General features: G+C 44.0%; 1 protein-coding gene across 5 annotated transcripts in view; it reads left to right on the top strand.

The window, feature by feature from the left end:
- PANK1 (pantothenate kinase 1) overlaps positions 1-11,736 on the top strand; it is a 42,613-nt gene extending 30,877 nt beyond the window's left edge. For 4 of the 5 annotated variants that reach the window (XM_061635454.1, XM_061635456.1, XM_061635457.1 and 1 more), the window contains exons 6-7: positions 2,695-2,820; positions 10,256-11,736. In XM_061635454.1, the coding sequence (XP_061491438.1) occupies positions 2,695-2,820; positions 10,256-10,315 (186 nt within the window). In that variant the 3' untranslated portion in view covers positions 10,316-11,736. Of the gene's footprint in view, positions 1-2,694; positions 2,821-10,255 lie in introns of those variants that run through there. The other variant, XR_009763973.1, reaches the window with a different exon arrangement.
- Positions 11,737-20,646: the final 8,910 nt, after the last annotated feature.

Below are 20,646 nucleotides of genomic sequence, written 5' to 3'. Positions count from 1 at the left end.
CCAACAGTTTTTTCATGTTTGCCAAAATAGTAGCAAATGTGTTAACATTTTTGCAACATGACAAAAAAAATTAACTGTGTTTTGAGAGTAAAAAAATACACAATGTTTTGAATTATTTATTGATAGAATTAGTTAGAAATCTGGCATAACTTTTATTAAGTAGTACAGGAAAATCAGCATAAACTCAGTTGGAATACATTGTAACTCTGCTTCTAAATTTTTGACCAATATCTCTGACCTATATTTTGATTTCACAGTTTTTACCACAAAAAAAAAATTGATTCGGAGAGCCACATTGAACCAAAAATTAAAGAGAGCTTTGGAATAACTGTATTTAGGACAGCAAACTCATTTTGATTTAAAATATGAGTTCACATAACAATTGAATCATCTTTCAAATGTTGAGTGCTTTGAAGTAAAATCATATTTGTCTCAAAAAGATGACTCTCCAAAGAAAGAAGCCTCACAAGCTCTTGAGAGAGTTGAGAATTGTAGATGTCAAAGTGAAATGGATCTTTCATGAATTCAAAAACAATTATTTACTTTTCTAAGTGAAAAAAGTGCACAGGACCCAAGGACGAATCTGTGACTGTTAAGGATGGAGGGTGGACACTTTTTTGAACTGGTACATTTATAAAATAATTTTATTTTAAAATTTATTTTAAAAAATAGGTGGTAGAAGTGAAGCATCAATTTGCCACAGGCCGATAGCCATTTCACCACATGTGGCGAGTGGCCACTGTCTGGGACACCAAAGCTTTACTGCCTTCTTAACTAAGATTTGAACATAGGAAACTGCCTAATACAGAGCCAGGCCACTGTTTTTTCACTAGAGGGAGGACATGGCAAAATGTCCTTTCATCCCTAAGCGCCTCTTTTTCTCTGAAGAGAACGTTGATCCATATATTTTTGTTCAATGCGGAGGCATGTATTTTATTTATTTATTTATTTATTACATTTATGTACCGCCCCATAGCCGAAGGTCTCTGGGCGGTTTACAGCAGTATGTATTATGTATTATGTATAATGTTATAGAATCTTTAAGAGTAATCTTACAAATGAAATCTCTACTTCAAGCGTGTTTCTAAAACGCATATATAAGCATTTCGAGGAGCTCAAGTAGTTAAGGGCATAACTACTTATGTCCCGGGAAGGGTCTCGTTCAAGTCTCACTCAAGCTGGGTGATGTTAGACAAGTCGCTATTGCTTAGCTTTAGATCTCCATCTATATTATAGGGATTATGACAGTCCTGGCCTATTTGACAGGATCCTTGTAAAGATTAAAAAATATTGTGTGTCAATTGTAAAGAGAACTTCAGAAAAGCTCCTACTGGGAGAAAGGGTGGGATATAAATCTAAGAATAATAATAATAAACAAACAAAATGGCCATAAAATGCCAGGCATGACAAATATTTCCTCATTTTCCTAGGAGTGTGACTATTGCAGGGAACACACTGAGTTGTCAGGAGATGCAAACTTCAGATGTGCATCATTAACACTAATCCTTATCATGTTAGCACCTTGAAGATTTCCAGGCAAAAATAAACTTGCAGTGCTTAGTAAGAAGAGGCTGGTGCTTATTTAGTCATCAAGCCCAAGAGTGTTAATTGGACTGTCAGTTTCAAGACTGAAACTGCACTTTTAGAATAATACTTTCACTGCCTTAAGTAATGTGATCTTGAACATTTTTGGATGGTGTCCTTTCCAAAGTAGTTCAGTCATGCTAAATTGATTGATATAATATTTCAGCATAGGCCTGTCATGCAGGCAGAACTTTTTTCCCTCTACACACTTGTGTGGCAGGAGCACAGCTTCCTGCCATAATTAGAGGTTGTCAGATGTTTTGGACTACAACACCCATCATCCTGAGCCAGTACGACCGGAGGGCAGAGATAATGAGTGTCATCCAACAATAACATAAAAAGGACACATTCTACTCCACCCAATTAAAAGACAAACACCAATTAGGAGCAAAATGCCTGGGTGAATAAAAATGTCTTCACCTAGTGCATAAAGATCAATAGCAATGGCACCAGGTGGACGTCTCTGAGGAGAGCATTCCATAGTTGGGGAGCTACCACTGAAAATGCCTGAGCTTATGTTGCCACCCTCCCTCCCTCACTTGAACAGGGCACACAAAGAAGGGCCTCATATGTTGAACGCAAGGTCTGGGTAGGTTTATATGGAGAGAGGTGAGGTACTGGGGTCCTGAGCCATCTAAGGCTTTATAGGTCAAAACCAGCACTCTGAATTGAGCCCAGGAACAAATTGGCAGCCAGTGCAGTCAGGCCAGGATCGGTGTCATACAATCAGACCTCCTACCTCTAGTCAACAATCTGGCTGCTGAGTTCTGCACTAGCTGCAGTTCCGAACTGTCTTCAAAGGCAGCCCCATGTATTACACATTTCAGTAATATGTTACTAGAGCATAGACAACAGAAGATAGGCTATCCCTGTCCAGCTGAGCCACAAGCTAAAGCTGATGATAGGCACTCTGCGCCACTGAGGCCACTTGTACTTCCAGCAACAGTAGTAGATCCAGAAGTACCCCAAACTGCGCACCTGCTTCTTTAGGGGGAGTGCAACCCCATTCAGTACAGGTTGAGCCCCATCCATCCAGTCAGAGGAACCACCTCAGTCTTATGTGGATTTTTCCATATTTTGCCTCAGTCTTACCTGGATTTTTCCTTACAGAACATTGACAGGGTGGTGTTTGTTGGAAACTTCCTGAGAATCAACATGGTCGCCATGAAGGTGCTTGCATATGCCATGAACTACTGGTCAAAGGGACAACTCAAAGCTCTCTTTTTGGAACATGAGGTAAGGGGCTGTTAAAAACAAGATATTTGTTCATCTGCTAGCGCAGTCCATCAAGGTCTATGTTGTCATTAATTTTCTCCAATCTCTAAAAGTGTGACTAGAATGATTCAGCAGCCATTCAAATATAGACCTGGTACCTGTTGTAGCGGTATGTGTGCAGCCAGCCAATGAGGACAGGGAAGGAAGAACATTTGTATTAATAGGGATAATTGATAAGTATTAATGAACCTGTACGAAAAAAAAGACTTAAGAACTTGTTTCAGGATAGTCCTGTAAGCTTCTTAATTAGCATTGAAACAATAAAATAGAGATATGGAGAGTCTCTGGCCGCATTTGCACAAAACTAGCTTAGTAGAAAGTGAACAAGTTGGATTTATTTAAATTTTTTATAAACTACCCTTCATCCAAAAATGGATTTCAGGGTGGCATACATAGGAATTTAAAACTGCAGATATGTTTTTGGAACAAGAGTACAATGAAATTAAGAGGAATAAATCATTCAACCAGGTAAAAAACCCCACAAATGTATTTTAAAATGCCTAGGCAAATAAAATGTTCTACCTGGCCCCAAAATAATACAGTGCTGGTACCAGGCACCCCCCCCAAGAGGGCAATCTACATTCAGGGCACCACCACAGAAAAGACCTTATTTTTTGTATATTCATGATGTGCTTTTCCTGAACCTGGAACACAGAGAAGAGCTTCCTCCTTAGTGCTTGGATAGGTTTTGATTAACCACAGCTTGCTGTGTTGCCCAACCCCAGAACTGTAGTTAGTCTTCGCTTAAATAAACCAGCTTTAGTAACTATATTGGGATGGCTTGTGCTTTTTCTTAATGGGGTTTCTTGTATCATCCAGACAAATAAACTATGGTTAACATTAATTACAATTATTTTCAAACACGCCAACTTCAAACCACAGTTACAGAAGCTTGTTTAAACTACCTGTGGTTGAAAATAACCACAGTATTAAGAACATAAGAACATAAGAAGAGCCTGCTGGATCAGGCCAGTGGCCCATCTAGTCCAGCATCCTGTTCTCACAGTGGCCAACCAGGTGCCTGGGGGAAGCCCTCAAGCAGGACCCGAGTGCAAGAACACTCTCCCCTCCTGAGGCTTCCGGCAACTGGTTTTCAGAAGCATGCTGCCTCTGACTAGGGTGGCACAGCACAGCCATCACGGCTAGTAGCCATTGATAGCCCTGTCCTCCATGAATTTGTCTAATCTTCTTTTAAAGCTGTCCAAGCTGGTGGCCATTACTACATCTTGTGGGAGCAAATTCCATAGTTTAACTATGCGCTGAGTAAAGAAGTACTTCCTTTTGTCTGTCCTGAATCTTCCAACATTCAGCTTCTTTGAATGTCCACGAGTTCTAGTATTATGAGAGAGGGAGAAGAACTTTTGTCTATCCACTTTCTCAGTGCCATGCATAATTTTATACACTTCTATCATGTCTCCTCTGACCCGCCTTTTCTCCAAACTAAAAAGCCCCAAATGCTGCAACCTTTCCTCGTAAGGGAGTCGCTCCATCCCCTTGATCATTCTGGTTGCCCTCTTCTGAACCTTTTCCAACTCTATAATATCCTTTTTGAGATGAGGCGACCAGAACTGTACACAGTATTCCAAATGCGGCCGCACCATAGATTTATACAACGGCATTATGATATCGGCTGTTTTATTTTCAATACCTTTCCTAATTATCGCTAGCATGGAATTTGCCTTTTTCACAGCTGCCGCACACTGGGTCGACATTTTCATCGTGCTGTCCACTACAACCCCGAGGTCTCTCTCCTGGTCGGTCACCGCCAGTTCAGACCCCATGAGCGTATATGTGAAATTCAGATTTTTTGCTCCAATATGCATAATTTTACACTTGTTTATATTGAATTGCATTTGCCATTTTTCTGCCCATTCACTCAGTTTGGAGAGGTCTTTTTGGAGCTCTTAGCAATCCCTTTTTGTTTTAACAACCCTGAACAATTTAGTGTCGTCAGCAAACTTGGCCACTTTACTGCTCACTCCTAATTCTAGGTCATTAATGAACAAGTTGAAAAGTACAGGTCCCAATACCTATCCTTGAGGGACTCCACTTTCTACAGCCTTCCATTGGGAGAACTGTCCATTGATTCCTACTCTCTGCCTTCTGCTTCTTAACCAATTCCTTATCCACAAGAGGACCTCTCCTCTTATTCCATGACTGCTAAGCTTCCTCAGAAGTCTTTGGTGAGGTACCTTGTCAAACGCTTTTTGAAAGTCTAAGTACACTATGTCCACTGGATCACCTCTATCTGTATGCTTGTTGACACTCTCAAAGAATTCTAATAGGTTACTGAGACAGGACTTTCCCTTGCAGAAGCCATGCTGGCTCTGCTTCAGCAAGGCTTGTTCTTCTATTGAATCTGAATGACACAACAAGCTGTAGTTTAATGGAAAGCAGAAGCAAAAAGTTTTGAAATGTCTCCTGGACATGTGAGAGGGTGAGCCCAAAGCATATGGTACTCTATTCCTGCTCTTTCATGTTGTGCTAAACTATGCCATGGGGCTGTCTCAAGTTGTTACTGGCCCTACGCATGTATCAGGACATACTCTTGATTTGATCTTCGCCACTGGTCATGGAGATGGTGATCTGAGGGTGGGGTATTTTTCATCTACCCCATTGTCATGGACAGATCACCGCTTGCTGAGCTTTAGACTCACGACAGCCCTTTCCCTCTGCAGAGGTGGGGGACCTATTAAGTTGGTCCGCTGCCGGAGGCTTATGGATCCTGTTGCTTTCCAGAGTGCTCTGGGAGTTTTTCCGGCTGATAGTACTGGCGCTCCTGTCGAGGCCATGGTCGACCTGTGGAATACGGAGATGACCCGGGCCATTGACATGATTGCCCCCGCGCGCCCCCTTCGGTGCAGAACTCAAACAGCTCCGTGGTATACCCCGGAGCTGAGAGTGATGAAGCAAGAGAGAAGGAGGCTAGAGTGCAGGTGGAGGCGAACTCCTGATGGATGCAGTCATTCTTTGGTGAGTGCCTCCACTAAGGCGTATGTAAAAGCGGTTAGGGCGGCAAAAAAGTCTTACTTTGCTGCCACCATTAGATCATCTCTTTGCCACCCAGCGGAGCTTTTTAGGGTGGTACGAGGGCTCTTACATTCTGCCCCTCATGACACTAAAGAAACATCAGAAGCCCGCTGCAACGAATTTGCGGAGCACTTCCAAGACAAGATTGCTTGCATCCGTCGGGACTTAGACACTGATGTTATTACAGATGATTCCGTTGGAGTGTCCAGAGCGCGGTCTTGTCCTTCATTGTTGGATGAATTTCAGTTGGTGCAGCTTGAGGAAGTGGACAAGGTGCTTAGAATGGTGCGGGCGTCCACGTCCGCCCTGGATCCTTGCCCATCTTGGCTGGTGAAGGCCGGCAGGGCTGTAACCACCGGCTGGGCCAAAGAGGTGATAAATGCCTCCTTGAGAGAGGGAGTAGTCCCTGGTAGTCTCAAGGAGGCAGTAGTGAGACCTCTTTTGAAGAAACCTCCTTTGGACCCAGATGTTCTGAACAACTACAGGCCGGTGGCGAATGTCCCTTTTTGGGGCAAGGTCTTGGAACGGGTGGTCGCCGGCCAGCTCCAGGCGCTTTTGGATGAAACCGATTATCTGGATCCGTTTCAATCCGGTTTTAGGCCTGGTTTTGGCACCGAAACAGCCTTGGTCGCCCTGTATGATGACCTTTGTCAGGAGAGGGACAGGGGGAGTGTGACTCTGTTGATTCTTCTTGATCTCTCAGCGGCGTTTGATACCATCGACCATGGTATCCTTCTGGGGAGGCTCGCAGAGTTGGGAGTTGCGGGCACTGCTTGGCAGTGGCTTCGCTCCTACTTAGCGGATCGTCGCCAGAAGGTAGTGCTTGGGGAACATTGCTCGACACCCTGGACTCTCCATTGTGGAGTCCCTCAGGGGTTGGTCTTGTCCCCCATGCTTTTTAACATCTACATGCAGCCTCTGGGTGCGGTCATCAGGAGTTTTGGAGTGCGTTGCCATCAGTACGCTGATGACACGCAACTCTACTTCTTCTTTTCACCTTCTTCAGGTGAGGCTGTTGATGTGCTGAACTGTTGCCTGACCGCGATAATGGACTGGATGAGAGCTAATAAACTGAAACTCAATCCAGACAAGACTGAGACACTGTTGGTGAGCTCTTTACCTGCCCAGATGGTGGATGTTCCGCCTGTTCTAGATGGGGTTACACTCCCCTTGAAGGAACAGGTTCGTAGTTTGGGGGTCCTTTTTGACCCTTCCTTGTCGCTTGAGGCTCAAGTGGCCTCGGTGGCGCGGAATGCGTTTTACCATCTTCGCTTAGTAGCCCAACTACGCCCCTATCTGGACAGTGACGATCTCGCCTCTGTTGTTCACGCTCTGGTAACTTCTAGATTGGACTACTGTAACGCGCTCTATGTAGGGCTGCCCTTGAAGACCGTTCGGAAACTTCAGCTAGTGCAAAATGCGGCAGCCAGGTTGTTGACAGGGACCCATTGGTCCGCGCATATAACACCTGTCTTGGCCCGTTTGCACTGGCTACCTATTCGTTTCCGGGCCAGATTCAAGGTGCTGGTTTTGACCTATAAAGCCTTACACGGTGTGGGACCGCAATATCTGATGGAACGCCTCTCCCGCTATGAACCTACCCGTTCACTTCGTTCAGTATCTAAGGCCCTCCTCCGGGTACCAACCCATCAGGATGCCCGGAGGATCATTATTAGATCCAGGGCCTTTTCTGTGGTGGCCCCCGAACTATGGAACAGCTTACCTGAGGAGATACGCCTGGTGCCTACGGTACTTTCTTTTAGGCGCCAGGTTAAGACCTGGTTATACTCCCAGGCATTTTAACGTTCATGTTTTATATTCAATGTTTTTTACTCTACCTTGTTGTGACATTTGTATGTTTTATTGTAACTTTGAATTTTAATTCTGCTGTTCACCGCCCAGAGAGCTATTCGCTATGGGCGGTCTATAAATAAAATAATAAATAAATAAAAATATGTAACCACAAGACACACTTGTGTGTGTGTATGGGGGGGGGGAGATGCACACAGTCTAGGAAAGAGTGCTACCTGAAGGACATTTTAAATCATTCTGAGAGGTTGCTTTTACCATAGGGCGAACCATTTGGTTGCAGCAACTCCTTGTGTAGATGGGGCACCTTTTCTTTACCACATACCCTTTTGGACTGTTTGCAGCATTGTGGGGAAAGTTGCTTTACCTGCACGGTGAGATGGTGCAAACAATTTGCCATATAACAATGGTGAAGCAACTAAGCCTTTTTAATTTAACCAATTTAGAGCAGAACGTTAAAGCTATAACATACTATGAAAATTCCCCGTATCATACTGGCAAGCTTTGTGGCTTTTTTCTCTATGCTCTATTTTTGTAAGCCCCTAACCCTTTGCGTGCCCCACTGACATAGAGTTACCAGCTGCTACTGACCACAGAAGCACAGCTCACACATCTTTGTGTGGATCTATTGCAAGAGAATGTCACCTCCAAGGAAGTGAGGCCAACGCAACCATGCTCCCTGCCTGTAGTGGGAGTCAGTCCTTGGGCTTTTAAAAACTATTGTCATCTTACAGCAAGGGCAGGTGTCATGTCCAGGTTGAGGCTCAGGAACCAGACCAGTTGATGAAAGCAAATCAGTTTTTATTAAAGTAATATCCAGACAAAGACTACGTCATCTCATGAACTTTAACTACTAAACATAACCTGCAACATAGAAGAAAGTTGACAGAACAAGGAACCACTACTCCCCCTGTCCCTTAAGAAGGGGGCAAACGGGCACGAATTCTCTCACTCTGCCTCAAAGTGCCCTCATCCACACCCCGCCTCTCCCCCTTCTTTTGCCACCTCTTTTGCTGTCTCCTTGTACATGGTGAACCACCGCCCCCTCCCCTTCTGAGAAATCTGACTCAGGTATGGGGGAAAGCGGGGGGGCAATGCTTAAACCATCTGGCTGTTTCTCCTTGCTTTTTCCTGGATCAGGAGGGGGTTGGATTCCTCCTTGCCCTCCCTCCTTCTCCAACTCCTCCAAGCTCGGAGGGGGAGGAGGCGTGGGAAGCTCACGGTAAGAATCTGTGTCTGTTGGACATTCAAGGTCCTCGCTCCCAGACAGTTCTATCTCTGAGATTCCCTCCCCCTCTTCTGCTTCTCCTTCACATGACTCTGTCCAAATGACCCCCTCCCTCTCCTCATCGTCTGAAACTTCAGGGCCCCAATCCTGCATCCTGACAGCAGGAGGCATGAAGATGCAGAGCTTACTGACTGAGTACAGCAGCCTTTGCCAACCTGGTGTCCTCCATATATTTTTGATGACTGCCATCCAGGGCTGAGGAGAGAAGGGCAAGGGGGTCATAAGATCCCCGGGGCTGGCACCTCTGGAGGGTCTAGGCCTCTGGGGACCTGGACCATGAAAAAACAAACAATATTTTACAAAATATTTTTTTGTATCTCAACAGTTCAGAGAGTGGCTATAATGTCAGTTGCTAAATCTCTGCTGCTGAATCTCAGAATAGTCTTCTATAAGCACCAACGTTTATTAATATGATTCAGACATGGCAAAGCGCAATGTACACCTTGAGAGTCTCAGGCTGAGACCAGAACTACTAGGCCCCAGTTCAGATTGCAGAACGATTAGACCCCAGTTGTTTACAGAACTACTAGGCACTATTATAACAAATTTATGGAAGTCTCTACTTCCCCAGATGTGGGGACATGTAAAATGCACAGAGCTTTCTCTATAATCTGAAGGCAGTTCCTTGTGAGTAAAGTACAGGGAAGTCCATTAACCTAATCATGTTATCATTACGCACTTTGAGGGTCTAAACATTTCCTTAATTCAGGTCCATTGGAAGAAGGTCCATTGGAAGAAGGTCCATATGACATGCACATGAATGCACGTGAACAAAATAGATTCTAGCTTTTGGGTCCAAGTCTCATACTCAGTGTATTTGCAGAATATGTGAAGTATTTATCTTGTGTGGTAATCAGTACTTGTCCTCCTCACAGTAGGCCCATCGAAGTTAATAAACATGATTAACATAGGTTTAATAATTCCAATGTTTCCACTCTTAGGAGGACTTAGTTGAATACAACCCTTAATATTTTACTGGGCCAACTAATTTTAAGTATTGGAATCTTCTGAGAACAGCCCCACTGTATGTTCAATATGCTTGCTTGCTGTTCCCAGATTTGCTTGAATGTCTAGCAGAATGAGAACTAGCTATTGAGGGTTCCTTTCTTTACTGTCTGCAAGTTCTGTATTTTGTTTTGCAGTACTTTCTTGGTGATTTTTTAAAATAAAATCTCATGTTCATGTGTATTGAACTCATTGTACTCTATGACAATCGGTTTGAACTTAAATAACTTTACTAACACTCCCCTCCTTTCAACCATTTTGAAGGGCTATTTTGGTGCTGTTGGGGCCCTTTTAGAATTGCTTAAAATGACAGATGATCAATGATGAAGCCCCCCAGGAGCCCAACGCCTGTGGAAGCTGCTGCAAGAATGACAGCTGCTAGGATGATGGAAAGAAGCCATGATGGACACTCTTACCTGCTGGATTTGTAAATAATAATTTAAACTCCTTTTAGCTGATCTTTTAACTTTCGGGTTGGACGTTAACTGCAGAATTCTTACCATGAATCTAAACAAAAAAAAAAGAGAGGCATTTTTATCTGTATAAAACATTTTTTAAGACAAAAAATGTGCAATGTGGCCAAACATGGCAGATTTTTATGGATTGTGTTTTAAAAAAAAAAGGATACTGTATGGAAAATGGACCTAAGATATGAGACACTGGTTTTATTATTATTTTTTCTTCTGGGGTTTACTGATCTAGTGTGATATAATTATTCATTTAGTAATTACTCTAGGAGATTTTTTATTAAATCTTTCATGACGTTTCATGATCGCTGTTGGTTTCAGATGAAACTGCAAAACTGGCATTTAGTGTGAACACTAAAGTAATGAATCTTGTTGCCTTCATTTTTTTATTAAACTATGTTCCCATCTTTCCTGATTATCTTTTTTTGACTGCTTATGTTGGCAATAACGAAAAGTGCTGTCAAATGTGTCATCAAATACACTGAAAATGGGAGGAAGACCTAAAGCTTTCCGGCTGCGCACCATGTATCTTTTGGAAACTCGCACACTGAGTTAACCATTCCTTGTAGTGCTGGATATCCTTGTAGTATTCTGAATGGAAAACATTACGTATCGAGGGTGAAAAACAGGCCTGTTTCCCATATTCAGCAGATGAAGTGGTGGACCTGTTTCTTACCTAACTGAATGCTCCTCCGTACAAGGAAAATAGATTATTTCTCTCTCATGCCAACTTTCTACATGCAGGGATTTTTTTTCACCATATGGAGGAGCATTTAATCATGTGAACCCTCGTGTGAATTCTGCAAATGGTACAATCCAACAGGTTTTACCACCTGATCTGCTGTTTGTTAGAACTAGGCTTTACTTAAAGACATTTTTAGGATGATGATAAATACATCTGTAGATACAAGACAAGTATTATGATATATGTTTGGTACGTTTCAGAATGTCAGATGGGTCAGATCTTGTATCAAGTATTAATGCATACTAATTATTAGACATTCTTACGGATATTTACCACAAGGAACAAACAACTTAGTGGTATTAAGCATTCAAATTTTAAAAGTGAATAACTACATGCCCTGATTGATCAACTACAAAATTATGGACCTTGCAAAGAAGAGATATATTTACTACGTTATTTTCTACTTTGTTGACTTGCGTTGGAAGGCCAGTTCTATTTTCACAATATGTAAAGGGTCTGTTGGGGGTGGGCGCACAGCATTAGCTTTAGGGAGCGAACGTTTTCTCTAATAAATTTGAATTCTTTGTTTGGAATACAGTATTTGATTTCTTTACCTTGAAAACTTTAATAAATTAATACTAACTGTTCACTTATCTGGCTGAAATAAAAACAACCAATAACTGTGTGGTGGTTTTTAATGCATCTGTGATCTTCATTCTTCCATTTGTTATAAGCAGTTTTCAGTCCTGTTTTTCTTTTCATATAAGTTTTTGGCAACAGGAAAAGCATCAGGTGACCATCCTACAATATGTGGCCAATCCAGTCATTATAGCTAAAGAACTGGGTAACATTTATGAACAGAGTTACAGAGGTTTGGATATGTGAACAAATGTATATCAGTTGATCTACAGAGCGTATGAGCAGCAGCAGCAGCAGCAACTACACCCTAATGCCCTTTTCAGGATGGCTCTGTATTTTACATGTAGTCTACCAAGCAACTCTAGTGTTAACTGTATGTCTGGCAAACTTTGACAGAACAGCTGCAGCAAACCTTGGGGGACAGCTGCAGCACTGGAGGACTGGAGAAGACCTGCCCTGGGAGTGAGTATCTAAGCATCTAGGTGCTTGCTTGCTTGCTCCTCTAGGTTGCTATCTCTCAAGACAGCTGAAGTCCCTGGTTAGTGCTGCAAGGACTTGGACCTGCTGCATGGCCCTGACTCCAGAGAGAGGATGCAGTTAATCTTGCAGCCTCTTGCATCAGCTCCTGGCTGCCCTTGGGTGCTGGGTCTGCCGCCAGGGTTGCCACTGAAGAGGCGACACCAAGGGGGACCTATCCCTTGGACAAGGGCACTATCCCCTTCTATTTTTTTTAACCAGTCTAGAGGAGATTGGTAGTGAGGAGGGTGTATGGTGCATGTGTAGTTCCGGCACAGGGTGAGAGCCTGTGCAGTGAACTGAACGATAGGAGAAAGTCACCAGATGCCTTCAGAGTGAGAGTCTGTAACTGGCAGAAGGTTGACCCTCCCTGGGTGTGAGCTGGGGGGAGTAGATGTGCCCTGTTTGAAAGATATTGGTGAGTGACTGTTCCCAATTCTCTCAGAGACCTACTGGGATAACTGGTTCAGGAAGGTTTTGTTGATGGGTTCTTGTGTCCATATCAGGTGTTTAGGAGGAGTCTTAGTAAGGAAGAACATGGGTGATGCCACTCCAATTTCAGTGATCACAGGCAGAGGGAGATATAGCCATGGGGAGGCGGTGAACTACCATAGAAGACGAGAGCAAGGCTATCTGTGCCTTGTTCCTTGCTCCCACTCCACTTGCGGAGGGGTTCCTTGTTGTTCATCTGCTGCGCACACTGACCTGTGTGTGTTGTTGATCTGTCGAAAATAAGACCACACTCATCCATGATTTGATTGTGGATGAAGGTGCTGATTTGGTGTACATCACTGAGGCCTGGGTGGGTGAGCTGGGAGGAGTTGATCTGACCCAGCTTTGCCCACCTGGATACTCATTGCAACACCAGCACAGGTTGCAGGGATGGGGGTGGGGGAGGAGTTGCTATGATCTACAGAACTTCCATCTCTGTCACCAGGAAACCACTCTATCTTGGAGCTGGCTGTGAGGGCCTGCACCTGGTGTCAGGCCAAGGAGACAGTAAACTAGGGTTGCTGCTGGTGTACCATCTGCCCTGCTGCCCAGCAGTTTGTCTGACTGAGCTGGTGGAGGCCGTCTCGGCTATGGTATTGGAGGAGTCCATAACAATAGACCTGGGTGATTTCAATGTCTGTGCTGAGGCTGACTCTGGTGTTCCGGCTCAGGACATGGCCTCCATGATGACTAGGGCTGTCTCAAGTTGTCACCAGCCCGACACATAGGGCAGAGCACACCCTTGACTTGGTTTTTGCTTCAGATGAAGGAATGGGTGGTCTGGAGATGGGGGGCTGGATGTCACCCCATTGTCATGGTCAGATCAGTTCCTGATGAAGTTTAGACTTATGGCTCCGATCCTTCCCTGCAGGGGTGGTGGACAGACTAAGATGGTCCGGCCCTGGAGACTAATGGAATCCACAGGATTCCTGAATGCCCTGGGGAAGTTCTTAGTAGATAGAGCAGGTGACCCTGTTGAAGCCCTTGTCACTCTGTGGAACAGTGAGGCATGTCAGGCTCTTGACACAGTTTCCCCTGAGTGCCCTCTCTAGCATTGTGGAGCCCAGTTTGCACCTTGGTACACCAGTGAACTAAGGGAAATGAAACAGGCTGGATGATGGCTAGAGCGCAAGTGGCAAAAGAAGTGCTGTGAGGCTGATCGGACACACGTAAAAGATAACTGCCTACTGTGCGGCAATGAGGATGGTGAAGAAGGCCTACTTCTCTGCCTCCATTGCATCTTCAAGTAGCCATCCAGTGGAGCTCTTCCGTACTGTCAGGGGTCTGTTGACATCAACTCCAGAAAATGGAGTTTTAGACCTTTTGAAGGCCAACTGTGAATTGTTTGCAAGGCACTTTGAGAGTAAAGTTGCTTGTCTCCATAGCAATCTTGATGCCCCATGCACATCTACTGTTGTACCAGTGAGGTGTTCAGTGCAGCATCTGCTGCAACTTCTTGGGAGCAGTTTCAGTTGATGCGGCCTGATGATGTGGACAAGGTGCTTGTAATGATGTGGCCAGCAAAGTGTCCTCTTGACCCTTGCCCTTCTTGGCTTATTAAAGCTTGCCGAGGGGCGTTGACTGAGTGGATCCAGGGTGTGAGTCAATGCATCGCTTTGGGGGGGGAGTGGTTCCAGCCACCCTGAAAGAGGCGGTGATCTGACGGCTCCTGAAAAAGCCTACCTTGGACCCATTGGTCCAAATACTCCTCCTCAGGGAAGGTGATTAAAAGGGTTGTGGCGCTGCAATTGCAAGTAATCTTGGATGAAACATTATCTTGACCCATTCCAATCTGGGTTTAGGCCTGGTTATGGGACTGAATCGGTTTTGGTTGCCCTGATGGATGACCTTTATTGGGAGGACAGGGGGAGTGCAATCCTGTTATTCTTACTTGATCTCTCAGTGGCTTTTGATATCATTGGCCATGGTATCCTTCTGGGCTGACTTGGTGAGATGGGAATTGGAGGCACTGTTTTACAGTGGTTCTGATCCTATCTGCAGGGTCGTTTTCAGAGAATAGCATTGGGTGATTGTCTTTCGGCCCCTGGCAGTTGTGCTGTGGGGTGCCATAGGGTACCCCATGCTGTTTAACATCTATATGAAGCCCTTGGGAGCGGTCATCAGGAGATAAGGGGCGAGGTGTCAGCAGTATGCTGATGATACCCAGCTCTGTCTCTCTGTAACATCTGAATTTGGAGAGGCTGTGCAAGCCCTGGACCACTGCCTGGACTCAGTGGTGGGCTAGAAGAGGGCCAATAAACTGAGCATGAATCCTAGCAAGATGGAGGCACTGTGGATTGGTAGTTCCCAAGTTCGGACAATTGGTCAGTTGCCTGCTTTGAATGGGATCTGGGAGACCAGGGTTCAAATCCCCACACAGCCATGAAACGCACTGGATGACCTTGGGCCAGTCACTGCCTCTCAGCCTCATGAAAAAAACCCTATTCATAGGGTCACCATAAGTCGGAACTGACTTGAAGGCAGTACACTCTGAAAGAGCAGGTCTGCAGTCTGGGGGTGCTCCTTGATTCATCTTTTGTCACTAGAGGTCCAGGTGACCTCAGTGGCTAGGAGTGCCTTTTACCAGCTTTGGCTGGTAAGACACCTGTGGCCATTTTAGTACCAGGATAGCCTGACCACTGTTGTCCATACACTGGTAACCTCCAGGCTGGATTACTGTAATGCGCTCTATGTGGGGCTACCCGTGAGGTTGGTCTGGAAGCTGCATCTCTGTTATCCTTTTGGTGCCTACTGAAGACCTTTCTCTTTCAACAAGCGTTTTAGGTTGAGACGTTATCCCAGTCTGTGTATTGGAATTGCTTTATAATGTTTTTAAACTTTTTTGTTGTTTTAAAAAATGTTTTTAAAGCTTTTTAAAAAAATGTTTCAAAGATGTTTTGATATATTTTAAGATGTCTTATCATAATATATATATTATAATATATAATATATATGTTAAAATATATAATATATATTATGTTTTTAATTGTTTTAGTTCTTTTGTTTGCCGCCTTGGGCTTCTACTGGGAGGAAGGGCAGGATACAAATCAAATAATAAATAATAAATAAAACAATGCAAAGAGCCGGAAGTTAGAGGATGCAAAGTACTTTACTCTGGGTTTTGGTCATATCACTCACCAGCCAGAAAATACTTCTTATGTTCTCTCACAGAGGACTCCTCAAATATAGAAATGATGTCACTGTTCCTTGGAACTCTTGTGTGTTTCATTTTCTCCACTAGATGGCATTATAAGACTAGACTTTGAATTTTTTAATACGCTTCTTGTAGAATTTTATAATTTATACTAGGGGCTCTGCCCCTACTCGCTTTGCTTGCCAACTCCATCTACTGTCACCAGTGCTCCCCCCCCATGGGTTACCAGCACTCTCCTTCCTCTACCCCCATTTGGTTGCCAGTGCTCCTCCCTCCCATCCCCATGGGTCATCAGCACTCCCCTCCCTGCCTCCCTGAACATGGGTTGCCAGCGCTCCCAACTCCCTCCATGCACATAGGTTGCCAGCAGAACCACCTGCCAGGTCACCCACCCACTGACCAAGGCCCAGGGCACAGCCCTCTCAGCCAGCACAGCCTTGGCTGCCACACCCTTTCACTTGCTCGCCTCTGGGTGTTTTGTACACTGCTGCTGCCAGAGGCCTCAGGCATTGCTGTGGATAATTCCAGAGGTTTTCATGCTAACTACGTTTAAATTCTAAAATGTTTTAAAATTAAAACTGGCACAACCATTTTGTTTTTTTGCACAGGGACGTGTAATTTAGTGACATTGTAGCCACTGTAGAGGGAATTAACACTACCAAATTTCAGGTAGATAGCTGCAAGGGTTTTCATGCTAGCCACCTTTAGAGTTTGCTTTTCCCATTTTTTTAAAAAAAATTGAGTGCTGTTATGTTTCAGTGTTTCCTGTTCCTGTCTTCACAATTTTGAAAAAAATTGGTTTTTTTAAAATTAGGTTTGTGATATTAAACATGATGGGTAGCATTAGGCAGGCACAGGTTGGCAGTACCATGAAGGTAATATGCACATAAAAAACCTGAAATGTGGGGAGATTAACCCTGCCAAATTTCAGGTGGGTAGCTCCAAGGGATTTCATGTTAATCACCTTCAAAGTTTGCTTTTTCCAAAAAGATTTATTTACAAAAGACTACATTCTCAATCGTCATACTCCTGTATCTCCACTATTCCTTACTTTAAGGTTTTGAAAAAAAATGAGGGCTTGAAAAAAAAGTAGGTTTGCGATACTAAACACATATAGGTAGCATCAGGCAGGCGTGGGCTGGCAGCACCATGGAATAATATGCACACAGGGATATGAAATTTGGGGACATGGTATAAAGGGGAATTAACCCTGCCAAATTCAGGTGAGTACTCCAGGGGTTTTCATGCTAGCCACCTTTACAATTTGCTTTTTCCAAAAAAGACTAAAAAAAAAAAAGACCCCATCATATAGGGGGCACTTTCCCAACAGCAGTAGTGAGGGAGGGAAAAATAAAAATACTATTTAATAATATTCACTGGGATCTGCACAGGATACAAATAAGCCTGAAACAGCCCTGTTTGGTTTGTACAGTGCATTACAAACATTTTTGTAAGGATGCTAATTATGATTTCTTTTGACACCGTAAACAGAAACCCAGTCTTAGCCTCTGTGATAGCCCTTGTGCCCCATGTACAGCTGAATGACTTCAGAGGTCAGTGCACTTAAAAAACCAATATGTGTCAGTCTATTTCTAGATGGTAGGTGGTGGTGGTAAAGGCCAAGAATTTACCCAACCAACACTAGAGTGTTGAGTACTGGGCTTGAGTAATTCCACGCAGTACGTGGAACGTGGTTGTGTGAATGTTTGCCAAAGTCAAAACTCATCTATTCTTGATCCAAGTTGACTATCCCACGCACATATACCCTGGTATTACAGCTGCTGTTCATTGGCTTCCAGCCAGCAGTATCGGGATTTGAGGCAGTTGTGGTCTGCAAGCCGATGGCTCCAGCAGAATGCTGTTACTGGCTTCTAGCAAGCTGCCGAGTCTTCAGCAAGACCTCCATAGTGCAAAATTCTGCAGGCACTGTTTGGTTGCATGTAGCTATGCCCCAAGTAGCACGGGGAGCTAGAAGTCGGTGCGAACAGCTGCCGTATCACCTGGTACTGCCCAAAGTGATTTGAAGACTAGTGCACTAAATGCAGACTAGGATGTAAGTTGTGTGTGTACTGAACCAGAGCTGGCACCATACATTGGTAAGATTGTTTTAAACCTTTTTTATGTTTTAAACCTTTTTTTAAAAAAGATGTTTTTAAAGCTTTTTAAATATGTTTTGTTTTAATATATTTTAAAGTCTGTTTTTATGATGTTTTAGAGTGTTTTTAGTGCTTTTGTTTGCCACCCTGGGCTCCTACCAGAAGGGTGGGATATAAATCTAATGAATAAGACTGGGCAGTTGCTGGGTCCTAGATCCATTAAGGAGTGCACCAACTGAGAACTATCATGGTGCTCTCTTGGCACAGGACCCAACAGGCCCTAAATGGCCTACAGCCAGGACACCTGAAGGCATGAGTAACCAATGTGGTGTGCATGGGCACATGGTGTCCACAGAGGTCTTCCCTGGCACCTTCAGGGTCCCTTGCTACCACTGAACTTAGGTTGGAGATAAACCTATTGTAGACAGTAGAAGGCTTTTGAAAGATTAACTGCTAGCAGTGGTTGGGGTACAGTGAGTGCATGGTGCCCACGTTTCTCCAGTTTGCTAATGTGCCCATAGTTCCCCTCCCCCCCCCAAAAAAAGTTGTTGATCCTATCTTAACGACTGGCTTTTTTCACATATGGGCAGAACTTTAGATGCCCTGCTTGTTTCCCTCCACCCATCTGAGATATAGCAGATATGTAAGATAAACCTCCTCCTATTGCCTCTATTGCAGATTGAGCTCTCTCTATGGAAGCTCACCTAATGCAACCTTTGCCAGTCTTCTGCCATTGGAGAGGCTGTGTTATGAATGTTGGGGATGTTACAGGTTGCCTTTCCAGCTGTTATTTATTTATTTGGAGGCTTGTTCTCTCTCTGTCTCTCTTTGATGGTTTATGCATTTTATGCATTTATTATAGTTTTATCTTAGTTGATATTAGCCACACTGAATTTCAAAATTTTGAGAGAAAGGGAAATAAAAAATAAATAGAAGAGGGGATTGAACCAGTTTTCATTTGATTTACAAAAACTTTCCCTAACTTGCCACCAATGGTTTCATGGTTAATTTTCATTGCTAGTTGTGCCAGAAACCCTTTTAGGGCTGCAGAATCAGGGTATAAATCCCTATAAATAAAATAATATTTACACACACTAATGAAAATTTTTATTTTTTTCCAAAAGAAAAAAAAGGGAGGGATGAAAGATGGCTTATGGGATCAGCATTAATGCATCCAACAATTCAAAAAACACAACATTCCTTAAACCATGATCATAATAAAACTTAACCCAAGGAGCTAAAAATCCCAGCAAGCAATAAAATCAGCATTCCATAAGACCAAAAAGCAAGATAAAAATAAACAGAAACAGCACTGATGTGCCTATGGAAGACACATTTTCTCAGCTATATGCCATCTTAAATAACCAGGTTTTAAGCAAATGCCCAAAGGGATACAGTGCCATTTTAAAACTAAGTTGAATACATCCTGCACAGAGAGCATGCTTATACAGTCAACCCGCCCCAGTCTTATCTTCCTTGTTTTCTTTGAAAACCTTGCTGATAACTCTGATGAGAATGTGACAGGTAACATAAATCTGTGCTACCAAGTGTGTGTTTGCTTTGGCACATTTATCTGAATTAACAAGCAACTTCCCCTAAGTAATTTACTACACACCTATGTCAGTTTGAAGTGTTTATAATGTGCAGCCAGCCTGCCCCGATTTCCCCTGATTTAAACCTGGGAATTGGCATAAGACCCCATTCAAGGACAGAATCAAGGGTCAGCATGGTTGGTCATCTGCTGAGGGCCAACACCCCAGCAGGGGGCTCACTCACAAGAGCCCACCCTGGACCTGCTCCTCCTCTTCACCTCTGCAACCTGCCTGTTCTATCCAGACAATGCTCAAGCAACGGACAAAGGAGGATCAGTAGAAGTCACTGTCTGCTTGCTCATTGGTTCTCTGCCTCGCAGGCAAGCATGCAGATGGTAGCATTAAGAAGAGGAGCAGGAGCAGCTGGTGATGGTGAGGAGCCAGACTCCCTGTGGGAGACTCATGGAGAGCACCTAGGCCAAGTGTCCCACAAAACCTGGAGCCAACTCAATCAGGAGTTGTCACCTCTCTCCAAATTATTCTTGGCACCAGTTCAGTCAATGAATTCCAGGAAACTCTATGATAGGAATGAGTGCTGCACTTAAAACGAAGGCTTACACGCAGCCTCACAAACACAATTTTCTTTGAATACTTTCAGACCGGGTGGGGAAGGGTCCTAGCTGGACCCCTCTCTACCTGCTCCCCCCCAATTTTGGAATTGACTGTCCTGTAAGGAAGAGCAGCAAGACCACCAGCTTTGGAGGGGATGGCATCCACTGGACCCCATGAGCTTACCGGCCATGGCAAGAGTAGTCAGATGCTTGCAGATTCCAGCAAAGCCCCAGAAAGCCAAGCCCTCCCCGTTAAGGCTAACCGCTTTTGGCTCAAAGACAGCTACTTCCAAGAAGGCAGCTACACCAGACTATTCCTCGGATGCTGTCAAGGCCTGTGTTTTTGTTTTAAACTTTATGCATCCCATTTCTATCCAAGCTGATCATTATAAGAACCTTGTAACATCAGGAATTTGGTGCCTGAGTTTGCCAATTTCCCTGTTCCCTCCCCGTTCCTTTTTCC

Source organism: Rhineura floridana, chromosome 7 (genome assembly GCF_030035675.1).
Source record: "Rhineura floridana isolate rRhiFlo1 chromosome 7, rRhiFlo1.hap2, whole genome shotgun sequence".
Taxonomy (NCBI): domain Eukaryota; kingdom Metazoa; phylum Chordata; class Lepidosauria; order Squamata; family Rhineuridae; genus Rhineura; species Rhineura floridana.
Note: the sequence above shows the minus strand (reverse complement) of the source record. Positions and strands in the feature narration are given on the sequence as shown.